We start from the raw sequence: 14,305 nt of genomic DNA, 5'->3' as shown, positions 1-14,305 counted from the left end.
GTTTCTCTCCTGAAAGCTTTCAGGATGTAAAAAGAGCAGCTTCAGATCTGAAACAGGAAGTGTACCTCCTTGGTCCTGCTAAGCCCCATCCACATTTTGAGTCGTCGCAGGAACAGCTCAACCATCTCGTAGTCCTGCAGATCAACAGCTGGACGGTACAGCTCCGCTCGAGCACGCCGGTAGTTCCTCAGCAACACAGATGTGAGCAGCCACAGCAACACCAGCCGAAGCACGGCGAAGCTAGCGTGGAAAGCCAACGAGCCGACGGTGTGGGACGGACCGGTAGTCATCCAGGTGGGATGCCATGACAGAAAACTGCGTCCACCAGCACCCAACAGAGACCGGAAGACGGAGCACACACTGCTGTAGTCGTCCAATACGGAGTGGAAGAGCTGGAGGGGAGAAGGAGGAGGAGGCAGGATGAGAGGATGAACATTTGCTCAAAAAGCAGCTAGAGAGTAAACAGATGAGAGTAACTGTGCCTTTTCTCTCTTTTCTTTAAGAGAAGGCAGACTGAGAATGGGCGAATGATAATGAAACTCTGGAACTGGTATTTCTTGAGTGAGTCACACAGCTTCAGTGAACCACGTCTGAGCTTGAATCAGAGGGGAAATGTCCTGCGACTGTTGACACACCTTTGTACTCCGTATGTGACCAGATCACCTGTACACACTTTAATATCAGGGGGGCTGAACTCTGAGTAATTCGAGCTCCTTCACTTCTGAGCAGCACTTAATTTGTGCACTTTATATCTGCTCTGAAAGTGAACATAAAGCTTTGCTGTGCGCTCTGTGCTGAAGTCAAGGTCGACTTTGATCATACAGAGAGAGGATCGTAGACATGACAATGAAAAGAATTTCTGAAAGACACAGCATAGCATGAAAGGTGAAGAAACATATGTCGGTTTATATTCAGCACATGGTTTGTCAGTGTACGTTGTGTGTTGTGTTGAAGTTTACATCCTGTGTGGGAGAGGAGCAGTGGGGAGAAACAGAAGAAGAATCAGAGAAATCCTGACCAGGTGTCCTGTGTGTGAGTAAGCCAGCACCAGCAGCAGCAGAGCCAGGGCCAGTCCCAGCAGCTCCCAGACCGAGCAGCGCAGAGCTCTGCCAAACACGGCCCACTCTCTGAGGAACCGCAACTGGTGGGACGCCTGGACAATCAGAGAGAGAGAGACAGACAATGAAGTATATCAACACTGAACCAGGAAGGTTGGTCTTGGTTAGCATGAGGCTGAATCATGTTATTTGTTTTATTGTGACAAATTCCACATAATGACAAAGCCTGCCTGGTGTGAGCCGCGTCTTGTGTCTTGTCTTTCTCTGCCCTCAGGTCGAAGCCTGTTTGTTCTCACCGCAGGTGTTGAGCTTTACAAAGGGTATACAGTTTCTATACGCAGAACACGTGCAGTGAATAGACTTCATCATCGATGAGGGCTTTGTGTTCATCAGGCTCTTGTCTGCAGTACGATCAATAACACCACATACAGAGCATCCGGTGTTTGCTGCATAGACTTCACCAGTCAGGTTTAATAACCCTCATCTGAGTGTGTTTGATGAAACATTTTCATATCTTTATATTTTAGGACTATGACACACTGTCTGCTGGCTTTGGGTTCGTTTTGATACATCATGTAATAACTTTAAGCTTCCCCCTCTTGAGGCTGAAATAAAAAGGTAGTTATATGTTTTAAGGTGATTAAACATTTTTAAAAGCAAACTCAAGACCAACCTTTTTAGTCTTGCTTTTAACTGAGTTTTATTCTTATAACAGTTTTATATCACCTTACTTTATTAATCCATTTATAATCTAGTTCACATTTTAGTCACTTTTATTTATTTTATGTATTTATTTGTCATCAATTCAAATTTTAGTCACTTTTTATTTATCTTATTTAAGTTTATTTCATTTATGTATTTATTCATTTATTTATTTTAAGTATAGCATCTTATTTTCTTTTAATGGTTCAATATTTTAGTGTTTTATTATCTTAGAAATGTATTTTATTTTGGTGAGTTTAATTTCCTTTGTTGAGTTTTAACATCTTATTTTACCTCCAGTGTTTCCTCATTAAGATATCATGAGAGCGTTTCCTTATTATTATTGTTGCATTATATTGGGTTCTTAATCTTAGGATTGTGGGGTTGGTTTGGAGTCTAGGCTGGGGTTGGGATTAGGATGGTGGGGTCTTTTTTATTCTCATTTTTATATCTTTCTTTTTTAAAATGTATTCTATTTTAAGTTGTTTTTATGTACAGCACTTTGTGTTACAATGTCATTGCATGAAAAGCGCTTTATAAATAAAGTCTGATTGATTGATAAAAGAAAGAGACTGCAGATAAACTCTGTCACCAGACACACAGTGAGGAGGAAACAGAAAGGGGGAGGTGTGTTTAAAGGAAAAAATATGTTGTTGAAATTGCGGTTTTCTCACTTGCAGACTTATTTGTAGCTCAGGATTCTGTATGTAGGGATAATATAAGGTTAGCTGGTAGTTATGGGAAATAGAATCCCGACAGAGTGAGACAACTTTAAACAACTTTTAACACTTCTGTTATCATCAACCATATTTCTTTTTGAGAAATGATGTTCATCATGTCTGCCCCGGTGTTACCATTATAAGAACGAGGAAATAACGCATTTGAAGACACTAGAGGAGAGACTTCATGTTCTATGCAGTTAGGCAGAAAAGAAACATGCATATCTCAGTTTTGGAATCAGCAATCAGCCAAAATGAGTTTCAAATCTCAAAAGAAAACTTTGCACTCGCTTTATGAGGAAGGGAATGAAGTCTAAGCACATAAACAACATTGGAACATTCTTGTTTTTACTGACTTTGCTCATTTCCTGTTTTTGTTGAGGGTTATCTCTTTGGCACTAAGCACTTCATGTCACTTTGTTTGTCATGTATTGTCCTGTACTGTTAGTTGGTTTAATGTTAAAGGAGGCTGACTCACTGCAAACAAAATCTACCTCCGGGTACGGATACAGTAACCCTGAAACTTTGAACCTTGGTGAGTTACAATGACTTTTGTTTGTCAGCAAGAAAACTCCAGAGGACTCTTTTGACTTGGATGGATCTGTACCGCAATAACTAAAGAATATATAAGTATATCTAATAAACAACTCTCCATGAACTCTCACCTTGAGCACTAGGATGAACAACAGCCATGCAGACATGACGGTGTACAGCTGGCTCTGTCTGGCCACAGGGTAGAAGTCAGTGAAGGCGTCCCGTGGGTGCTTCAGGTATGACGCCCACTGATGTGTGGCCATGGTGCAGCGGCTCAGGTGCAGCCCGCACACAGATGCTGCTAGAGTCAGTTTACAGATGCCCAACAGTCTCCAAGCTGAGAACAGGTACGCATGACCTTCTCTGAGGAAGCCCAAGATCCCCCGAATGAAGAAATACAAGACCAGGGCCAGGAGGATGATCTAAAAAAAAACAGAAGCCAGAATATTAATTTAGAAACATGTCACAGAAAAAGAGCTGTGTGTTTGTGACGAGGAGTTTTTATTCTAACGATGTAAGGACTGCGAGAGGTTACCATGAGCAGGAGCTGCAGGTCCAGGCCTGTGATTGGCCACAGACTGATGACAAGGAGATCAAGGTTGGACTGGGCACGCTCAGAAACTGGAAACTCAAACACGAAGGAGAAGACAGCCAGGAGGTTTGTGTTGATGTTGAAGAGCGAGAACTCCACAAACAGAGCACGGGTCCTTTAAAAACACACAAACACAAACACACACTTAATAGACTGTGACGGGATCGGATCTCAAGATACTTCACGGTGTATCTTGCTCTTATGAAACAACGTTACGGTCTAATTCATCTCTCTTAAACTGGGTGTGTCCGCTGAAGGAAGATACAGGAGATGTCAGTTATATAAAAGACCTCCACCTCCCATCGTGTTAGATTTCAGTTGCCTCCTGCATCATTTGCCTGCGTATTTGCAGTCTAATACTTGATGATGTATTTACAGGATAAAGTTTAGTTTCTTGCATCAGGTATTACACAACATGTGTGGACTGCCAGCACGCTTTTCAGGTTCTCTGTTGGATTATTTTCAGTGTTTTATTCTAATATTAAATGCTTCCATGTGCAAAGGATCAATGACTGCACGCAATGAAATTAGTTGCAGATTTTTGAGGCATGTGCAGAACGCTGATTTATGCCAATCATTGCAAACGTTTGATTTCTACTCCCTCACATCAGGCCCCTGGATTTTGAACAACCTGGCTCCTTTTTTCAAATATGAAAAAAATAACTTTACATAACAGTTTGATTTATGACTTTAATGCCTCGATGATATATAATATATCTGGCGATGAACTACCTGTGGTCGAGCCAGTGCAGCTGCTGCAGCTGCTGCAAGGAGGAAGAGGCCTCCTCCAGGCTTCTGTTCAGCTGGTGGACCGTGTCTCCGCTGTTATCCGCCCTGATCCCATCCAAACGCCGCACCCTGAAAGGCCAAGGAGGCACAAGAGGGGAAGACGAACACTGAGACTTTGACGACAACCAGATGTTGAATAGATACTGAAACTAAAAGTTTACAGAACATCCTCTTAACTCAATCCAGTCCTTACCCGTTTGTAGAAACAGTTTCAGTATTTTTAGTTTGAGAGTTTTTCCATCCCTCTCCCCAAACACTCTCTCCTGCCAGAGCGCCAGCTGTGGTAAAAAATTTCAAGAAGGTCAAATTTAAGTTCAGTAGAGTTGAGTGAATGTTAAAAGATAGTAACAATGCCTGCTGCAGAATCTGTGATGGTAAAATAAAAAAGTCTGCGTAGTAAGCTATCAAAGAAAGACTTTTTGTTACAGCTCGTACAGTGAGCCTCTGTTCATTGTCTGTATTTTTTATCTCACCTTGTGTGTCTTGGTTTTGACGGAGCCTCAGTGTGCCGAGTAACACACTTCCTGTGTCTCTCAAGAGGGTGGAGTCGTCCAGAAGCCGTGGCAGCAGGGACTCATTCAGCCACGAGAGAACATCTCCTCGACTGAAGAGAAGAAACAGAGTAGTGTGTTCATGTGTGCAGAGGACATGTGTGTACGTTTGACAGATTAAGATTCACGGGGAAATATAAATAAAACGTAGTGGGCCTGACAGTAGGGATGCTTTAATATGGCTAAAATCATAATCACTATTATTTTGATTGATATTAAATATTGAACAGTGACTCATCCATTTCTCAACATCTGCATCACATCCACTTCTTGAACTCAAAAACTCTTTCAACACTTAATAATTCTGAATTCTCAGAAAAACAAAAAAATTAATTAAATCAAATAATTCAATAATAAACTATTTCATCATCTTCTCGTTTACCAAAGCGAGCCTGACTCTTTGGGTTTTCAAACTAACTGCATTTATACAGAAGTGATACTAAAACATAAAACTCATATGTATAAATACTGACAGTAACGTTTACGGCATCAACACTTCAATTTAGGAGCTCAGGAATCCTTCAGGCTACATCAGGGGTTCCTAAACGTTTCAGCCCGTGACCCCAAAATATAGATGCCAAAGACTCACGACCCCCACTGTCCCTCAAAGTGATTTAATGTGTCTTCATTTAGCTGGTCTGCAGAAAATGACCCTAACTATATGAGCATGTGTCTGTGTTTCCTGTGCTGTTATGAATTAACCTACTGCTACTGATGCTTTTGATAATTAACTGTTCACTAACCCTAAACTTAAGAGTCATCTGGCAACAAAGAAAGGCAGAAAACTCATTGCACTTTCTATTTTCAAGTTTTTTTTTTCAAGTTAAGCTACTTTTTAAGCTACTATTTTTTACTATAATGGGTAAAATATACTATTTTTAGATAACTTAAAAAAAAAAACATTCTTGAGAACATCTCACGACACCCCATTTGTGTCCCGACCCACACTTTTGGAACCCCTGGTCTAGATGATGATGTTTTCATGATCCTGGGAGGCCAAAACTGAGATTTACCACACTGAAATATAGTTGACTTTGTCGTCTCCGTTATTTAGCCTACCTGTTGATTTTGTGGTATTCAGGTGTGTGAAGCACTTTCTGCAGCTGAGTTCGCAGTCTCAGGCTGTGTGTGTCTTTAGCCGAGTCCGAGTAGTTGAGAAGCAGAACCACCAACAGGAAGAACATGTACACCAGGAAATTCTGAAAATGAGAACCAACACTTTTGGTAACTATCAGGAACTATACCTACAAAACTTCACAACACACACACAAGAGAGTTTACAGCATCTGCCTCATATCTACACTACCAGTTAAAAGTTTGGAAACACCTTCTCATTCAAGAGTTTGTATTTATTTTAATCATTGTAAACACTGTAGATTAATCCCAAAGATATCCAAACTATGAAAGAACATATATGGAATTATTGAATGAACAACAAAGTGTTAAACAAAGCAGAATATGTTTTATATTTTAGATTCTGTAAAGTAGCCCCCTTTTTCCTTCATGACAGCTTTGCACACTCTTGGTATTCTCTCAGTCTGCTTCATGAAGTGGTCTCCTGGAATGGTTTCTAATGAACATGAGCCTTGTCAAGAGTTCATTTGTAGAATGACTTGCCTTCTTAATGTGTTTGAGACCATCAGTTGTGTTGTTCAGAGGTAGGGTTAGTACACAATGGATAACCCTATTTGACTACTGTTGTAATCCAGATTATGGCAAACCAGATTATTTCATAGTTTTGATGTCTTCAGTATTAATCTACAATGTTGAAAATAATTAAAATAAATAAAAACCATTGAATGAGAAGGTGTGTCACATCTCTGTCTGCTCACCTTCAGCATCGTGTGCAGCATGTGGACCTTGCGGGCCTGATGGCGAGCCTGAGACAGAGCAAAGCCCTGTGGGGCTCTCACCCTGGGGACCCGCTGGACCACTCTCTCCACCCGAGGGAACTCCACCAGCACATCCTGGTCCTCTGGGCGCAGGCGGCGCACACACACAGCGTAGTAAAGAGCCTCACACAACACCTGTTGGATGGTAGATGAGAGGAGGGAACTCAGTCAAAGCTCAAAGAGGTTGTTCATGCTGAAACTGTACAAATAGCTTGACTCAGACACTGAGACAGTTTATGGGCCCACGTGCAGGTAGAAAAACTAATGGTAAACTGTGTAATATTGTTAACTAGTAAAGTGTGAAAGGCAAACAAAGAAGTGTTAGTGTTCGAAGGGGATTTATGTGCTTTCATGCTTGGCGATCAACAAGTATTGTTTGATGCACAGACTTTTATTTTGAAGGTGAACTTAAGCATCTTCTTTCAGTCTTTAAAGTTTTTTGAATTTGAATTTTAGAAGGATATTTAAAATATTTCAAGCATCGACTGTAAAAACAATGACATGGTCTCAGTGATGTCTTGAAGACAATGGTTAACATGTTGGAAATGCTGAGTCAATCATACTATTGGTCAATCTGGACACAAAGAGGAGGAGCTTAGAGGTGGGCCTTACGCCTCCTGGCAAAAAAGCTACAGCGCCCTGTCAATCAATGAAACCATGCCCCTCATTATGCAAACTGATGCATAACTGTCAGTCTTAATATCTCAAAAATGCTAGAGTTATACGTTAAAGCTGGGGTTGGTAGTCAGGAGTGAACCTGGGGAAACACCAACCAATCCCTGCCATCAGGAGCCAAATGATGAAACCAATCAAATCCCATCCTGCCGTTCTGCCCGCCTCCTGCAAAGCGTACATTTCATGTTTGTTTGTGTTTTTAACTTTCACTATGAGAATGTTTTGGTGTTTTCTTACTGCTGAGTGAGACATGAGTTGACGTAGTGCAAAACACAAACGATGTGCTGAGGACATAGACTGTGTAAAATATGGACGTAGTATCCGTGACGTCATCCATCTGTTTCTGAAGAGCTGTTTGAGGCAAATCGTCGGCGGCAGCCATATTGCTGATCGACTTTTTCCCATTCATGTGTATGTGGTTTCCAGTACTTCTGGAGCCAGCCTCAAGCGGATCCTTGATGAACTGCAGTTTTTAACACTTCTGCATTGGACTAATATTTTCAGACCTGAGGTTGCCGCTTGGCTGAGGACCGGTTTTGAATCAGTCACGATCACATGGTCACGAATCAGCAGCGCAGTCCAGAGGAAATGCTTTATTCAAATTCATGCTAGTCCTCCGTGGTTACCAACCCTAGCTTTAACACCTAAAGTTTGTAGAATAAAGAAATGAGCTTTAGACTGAAGCTGATTTTTGTACCTGGCTCTTAGCATGTTTAATTTTGCTGCCAAAAACGGCTTTTCAGTTCCTCTGGGGACTCTGAGTCAGCCCCAAGTGGACACTCAAAGAAGTGCAGTTTTTTGCAGGCTTCATTTTTCAACAGCTGCTTGGTTTCTAGATTAAAACATTTCGTAAAGATAGGGTTTAACCTCTTACACTGCACAATGCAGAGCCTGGCCAATACACATCACACAGATACAAAGCAACATTGATGAGTATTTGGAGAGCCGCCAGACATTAACTCTACTTTAGACCCCGTTTTGTGGTCCTGTCAGAAATGAAAGGCTCTCAAGGTGCTAATGACTCCACTGAATAAACACAAGCTTGTTTTTTACTCTTTCTGATGTTTAATACAGGACGGGGAGAATAAAAAGCTTTAGATCTCTTCTATGTGAGACAGCTGCCTCCTGCAGTTAAAAACACGGTTTGTTGACGACAGCTGAGTAAACCAATGCTTAAATGTTGTAGGTAGTAAAAGTCAACACAATAAGCTGAATGATGAACACCGTGGAGTTGATGTGTTGAAAGGAGAGTGTTTTAAGCTACAATAATTTTCTTGAAAATGGATAAGTGCAGCTTTAAAACAAATCCTGTGACAGGATTCAGATCAAGAGAGGATTAAGTATGTGGTCAGTCAGCCTCTCTGGGAATAAACCGTGTGTGTACCTTGATTGGCTCCAGCAGCAGGCAGGAGCTCAGGAAGCTGGAGAAGCAGGAGATGAGCCACATCATAGCCATGTTCTGACTAAAGCCGTGACCCGCCCAGATAGAAACACCGCTGGCCAGAGCGATCCCCGCCCAACTACCCCACAAGGCGGCACGACCACACCAGGGAGGGAACCGCCGAGGACGACACACGTCTGTCACAACTAAAGAGAAGACGAGTGAAGGAAGGGGGCATTAACATGTAGAACTTGAGAAAAGAAAAACACACAAAGGTTTGAAATATACGGCTTAAAATAGAATCGAGTTTACAATCTAATCATCTTGTGTACAATTTGAAGGCTGGTACACACTTCAAAGCAGGTCCAGCTCTTTCATGCTTATTAATTATCGATCCACTTGGACTTTGACATCTCTGTAGGAACAACATAACAAACAAATCAATCAACATCCTCACAAAGAATAATTTATAAAAGCACTTTGGACCCATTACAGAGACAGTTGTGACTTTTCAATCTGTTTCTCTCTGACAGAAAACGTAAAGAAAGCACGATTCAAACGCTTTGCTTTAACTGGAGAAAATGACTGTAATTGTGTAGACAGGCACCCATCATTACAGGGGCTATTACTTAATAACGCAACAGAGTCTGACTTATTTCTCATATTTATTTTTGAAGCAGTAATGAAACTTTGCTCTTTCTTTCACACGACAGAATCATTTTTCTCCCGGCTCTGAACATTGGAGAGCAATTTTGTGTCAATAATCAGGCAAAGAGAGTTTGTAGGTAATAGACTTTTAAGGAGAATATCTTTTAAATGAGCTTTAAGTTTGCAAATCTTTCAATGTTTGATTTTATTTTGTGCTTGCATTTAATCTAAGTCACCGACATACACTGACCTTAACATAGACCACATAAAAACATGCATATAATAGAAGATGGAACAAATGGATTTTTTTTTTTTCCCTACATGGTCTTTATCACTCTAGTTTATAGATTAGAAGCTAGCTTGCTAAATTAAGTCCAGGAGGATATTTTTGAGAGGACAGTTTTAATCGGTTATTTGGTGCTACCTGGGCGTAGCCTCTGTGACGTCATTCATCGTTTTCTGGAGAGTTGTCTTAAAGCTTAATGATTGCTAGCGCCTTGATGGAGATGCTGAATCAAACTAATTTTAGATCAAACTACTATTAGAAACGAGCAGAGAGGTGGAGTTGAGATTGGTATTTAGCCCCCTGGAAAACAGCTACTAGAGACCCACCTGTCCCTCAACTCAGCCACGCCCCCTACTAATGCAAATATATGTAAAACTCTTAACCTTTATAGTACCATAACACATACACTACCAGTCAAGAGTTTGGACACACCTTCTCATTCAATGTTTTCATTTAATTGAATTATTTTCAACATTGTAGATTAATACTGAAGACATCAAAACTATGAAATAATCTGGTTTTTCCATAATCTGGATTACAACAGTAGTCAAACAGGGCTATCCATTGTGTACTAACCCTACCTCTGAACAACACAACTGATGGTCTCAAACACATTAAGAAGGCAAGTCATTCTACAAATGAACTCTTGACAAGGCTCATGTTAATTAAGGCATTTTTTGACCGCAGGAACTTTGACCCGGAACTACATGCGTTTCGACCAGAGGAACCAGGGTCTAAATTTAGTTCAGGAGTAGTTAATCTCCCCCTGAAAAGCCCCTGCTTTTGGGGTAGTACTTTTCAAAGGTCCTGAGACTTTCGGCTAAACGTAACACTGTTTGTGGACTTTACACAGTTGTGGAAACACAGAGGGAGTTCCTGGGAATGCAAACTAGTTTAGTATTTATTAAGATTTCAAAATATTATTTAATATATAGATTTTTCTCCATATGTCACTGGCCTGATCACAATCTACCTGGGACTTCAGCCTGCGGTCAAAATGCAGACAACAATGGGGGCCAAGGAACCTTTTAGTTCCGGGGAAAGTAGCTCTGGGGGCTAAAAGACCCCGGAACTCTTGGTCTACTTTACAGAATCTAAAATATAAAAGATATTCTGCTTTGTTTAACACCTTTTTTGTTAATTAAATAATTCCATATATGTTCTTTCCTAGTTTTGATGTCTTCAGTATTAATCTACAGTGTTTCAAATAATTAAAATAAATACAAACCCTTGAATGAGAAGGTGTTTCCAAACTTTTCACTTGTAGTGTATATTACTTTGATTACATCATAAAATATAGCATTATAATTATATCATATAATACACCAGGATTGTGTCTAAAACAAACGTTTTTTTTTATTTAAAGGTAAAGAAATAGTTTGGGACTTTTTTTCTCCTTAAACTCTTCTAGTCCCGGGAACTTTGCACAAACGCTGCAGAATGGCAAACCAGATTCACCCCGATTCAAACGGCAAAACTGGGACTAAAAAAACCCTTGAAGGTACTGAACTGTGAGCTAACTGTACTGTTGCAGCTGCACGTGCACACACACACACACACACACTCACACACACACACACACACACACACACACACACACACACACACACACACACACACACACACACACACACACACACACACACACACACACACACACCTGTATTCGAGATGAAAGCAGTTTTTGGCGGGTCCCTTCTCATAGATCCTGGAAGAAAAGGTTCACTCGGCTTCTGGAGGAGAATCACTTCAGTCTTGTCGTCCAAAATGCTCGACCTGATGCACAATCACAAACAAACAAATAAATCATGATCTATTAAGCTCCCTAGGTGAGTAGTGAGTCTGTTAACATTTTCCAAAGGCACTTTCAGACTTACAGATCAGCCATTTCACTCTCGTCCGCCTGAGGGAAATAGTTCTGTCCGTCTGTGAGGATGTGTTTTATCAGGTCTTCGTCTGTGAGTAGAAAGTTACAGTTTGGACTTTAATAGTCTCATTTGGCACAAAGAGTGGACAAATACAACCGAAACCTCTACATACTCATTAAACTGAACTAAATGTGAGACTCTGGTGATTCCTGGTGCTTTGTTTACCTGAGGAGGTGAAAAATTTGTTGCGTTGTTCAGTCCCGTCCTCATCATCAGGGTTAAAGTTCATGTCAACTCCCAGGTGCCTGCTCCCCTGACCCCTCTTCAGCCGAGGAAGACACGCCCTGTGCCCCGCCCCCGGCACGACGGATCCATCACTCAACCACTCGGGCCAATCCCTGTCCTCCATCTCCTCCTCTGCCATGGCCCAACTCTCCACACTGAAAAACACCGTCAGAGGTTTGTTACGAAGCTGTCAGAAGATTTAAGTTTCATCCGTGTAATAATGATATAATTAGTCAACAGAAAACTGCATTTATTCCCATTTCATGACAACAGAGAGATCTTTGTTGTAGAGCATCTTAAAAAACATTCCCTCTTCTTTCTTATTATTCTCTGTTCTCCTCATCCGTTTTATCTTCAATACCTCAGACAGCAAGCGATCACCGTTCACTTGGCATTACATTTCAATTAAGAAGAGGACACATTATACAAGGATGCTGTCATAGAGACAGAGTAACTCACCTTTTAGTTGACGGAGTGGGGAAATCTATGTTGGTTTCCTCTGAGTTGGTCTGTGGAGCAGAGAGAGACCAATGATTGATGCAGAGGGAGATGAAGAGAGAAAGGACAACAATGGTGCCACAAGGAAAACATTTTTCCCTGCTCATCTGGCATCTTTTCCAAAACAAACTCTCAGGCAGATATAACAATATATGATATTTGTAGTATGGGAGGTAGAACCTTCAGTTATCAGGCCCCTCTCCTTTGGAATCATCTACCAGTCAGGGTCCGGGAGGCAGACACCCTCTCTACTTTTAAGAGTAGGCTTCAAACTTCCCTTTTTGATAAAGCTTATAGTTAGAGCTGGATCAGGCTTGGACCAGCTCTTAGTTATGCTGCTGTAGGCTTAGACTGACACACTGGGATCCTATCTCACCCCCAACCCCCTCATCACTTACTTTATCTCTGCCTGTCCCATTAAACTTACTAACCATAGACCTTTCTGGAGTCCCTGAGCTCCCTTGTCTCGTAGGTTCCTCTGAGCTGCCGTAGACGGCCTCCTGCTGTGGACGTTCCAGACTCCAGCTACTACTACTCATCTCATCACTATCACCGCTCCCTCTCTCTTATTCTCCTCAATCCCTCTTTTCAGACCCAACTCGGTCTCAGCAGATGGCTGTCTAACATGAGTCTGGTTCTGCTCAAGGTTTCTGCCTGTCAAAGGAAGTTTGTCCTCGCCACTGTAACTTGTCAAATACGGTGAGGTGCAATGCTTATGGTGGATTAAGGTGGGATAAGACTGAGTCTCTGCTACAAGTGTCTTGAGATAATGTTTGTTGTGATTTGGCGCTATACAAATAAAGATTGACTGATAAGTTAGTTTCCAACTATGACAAGAGCCATAACTGCATCATTGTTAGAAGTCACTGTGGTCTACCTCATCATTGAAGAAGAGGAAGGAGCTTCCGGCCATGGAGTTGTCCAGGAAGTCATCGATCTCCACAGACTCCTGGTCTGATTGTGTTTGCACCTGCTCCACAGTCACGCACTAATACAATATTCACACACACACACACACAGAAAATATTTAGCTTCATGCCTGTTAGAACTAGTGATAGCTTGTGTTTACATGTTACATGCAGGTTAGTTTTACCTTGCTGCGGCTCATTCTGAAGAGCGTGAAGATGAGCAGGTAGAGAGGGTACACGATCAGGCATGTCATCACACCTGCTGCCACCGTCTCGCCACTTAAAGAGGAGAGCGTAGACACGGCCCTTGGGCTGCAGAATAGAAGAGAAGAATAAATGATGGGTTGTTGTAACGACGATAGATAGACAGAGAGGTGTAGAGATTAAAAAACACTGCTCTACCTGTATCTCTTGTCCACCACGATGCTGTACCACAGAGTGTTGGCCAGTACAAAGAACTGCAGTAGCACAGCGCAGCAGGTGGCTCTCTGGAGGCGTGTGAAAGGGCTGCGGGGAGGTCGCTCCCACAGAGACAGCCACAGGTGAGTCTCACACAGCGCCCTCTGCAGCTCACAGCGCAGGAGGCGGGGCATCTGAAGAAGCACAGCCTCCTCTGAAAGGAGTCAGGGATAAACAGGAGTGAGTGGAACAGGCGATATGTGGATGGTAAGTGTAATATTTGTTAGCTCTTTACCTGACGCCTCCACCTCTATCTCCACACGGCCACCTGTTTTCTCATTATCCACGGAGAGCCACTCCTCAGCCAGGAAGTAGTAGCTGCTGCCTGTCTGTAAGTCTTTGATCAGGACATACTGCAGCATCCATGCTGGGGACAGACCTGAGGTAGAGGTGAGACATAAGAGCTGGTTGAACTCTTTGTGATAACAGGTCTCTGTTGTGTTTTAACATGCGAGTCAGT

General features: G+C 41.9%; 1 protein-coding gene across 1 annotated transcript in view; it reads right to left on the bottom strand.

The window, feature by feature from the left end:
• pkd1a (polycystic kidney disease 1a) overlaps nt 1–14,305 on the bottom strand; it is an 81,245-nt gene that overhangs the window by 3,383 nt on the left and 63,557 nt on the right. The window contains exons 38-55 of the mRNA XM_034688831.1: nt 14,081–14,224; nt 13,789–13,999; nt 13,572–13,698; nt 13,356–13,466; nt 12,440–12,489; nt 11,921–12,135; nt 11,705–11,783; nt 11,488–11,603; nt 8,897–9,099; nt 6,778–6,972; nt 6,005–6,144; nt 4,868–4,998; nt 4,588–4,672; nt 4,338–4,463; nt 3,549–3,720; nt 3,145–3,435; nt 1,019–1,153; nt 66–392 (exon numbers count right to left, since the gene is read on the bottom strand). Coding sequence (XP_034544722.1) covers nt 66–392; nt 1,019–1,153; nt 3,145–3,435; nt 3,549–3,720; nt 4,338–4,463; nt 4,588–4,672; nt 4,868–4,998; nt 6,005–6,144; nt 6,778–6,972; nt 8,897–9,099; nt 11,488–11,603; nt 11,705–11,783; nt 11,921–12,135; nt 12,440–12,489; nt 13,356–13,466; nt 13,572–13,698; nt 13,789–13,999; nt 14,081–14,224 — 2,858 coding nt within the window. The remainder of the gene's footprint in view (nt 1–65; nt 393–1,018; nt 1,154–3,144; nt 3,436–3,548; nt 3,721–4,337; nt 4,464–4,587; nt 4,673–4,867; nt 4,999–6,004; nt 6,145–6,777; nt 6,973–8,896; nt 9,100–11,487; nt 11,604–11,704; nt 11,784–11,920; nt 12,136–12,439; nt 12,490–13,355; nt 13,467–13,571; nt 13,699–13,788; nt 14,000–14,080; nt 14,225–14,305) is intronic.

This window comes from Notolabrus celidotus, chromosome 7, assembly GCF_009762535.1.
Source record: "Notolabrus celidotus isolate fNotCel1 chromosome 7, fNotCel1.pri, whole genome shotgun sequence".
Lineage (NCBI taxonomy): Eukaryota > Metazoa > Chordata > Actinopteri > Labriformes > Labridae > Notolabrus > Notolabrus celidotus.
Note: the sequence above shows the minus strand (reverse complement) of the source record. Positions and strands in the feature narration are given on the sequence as shown.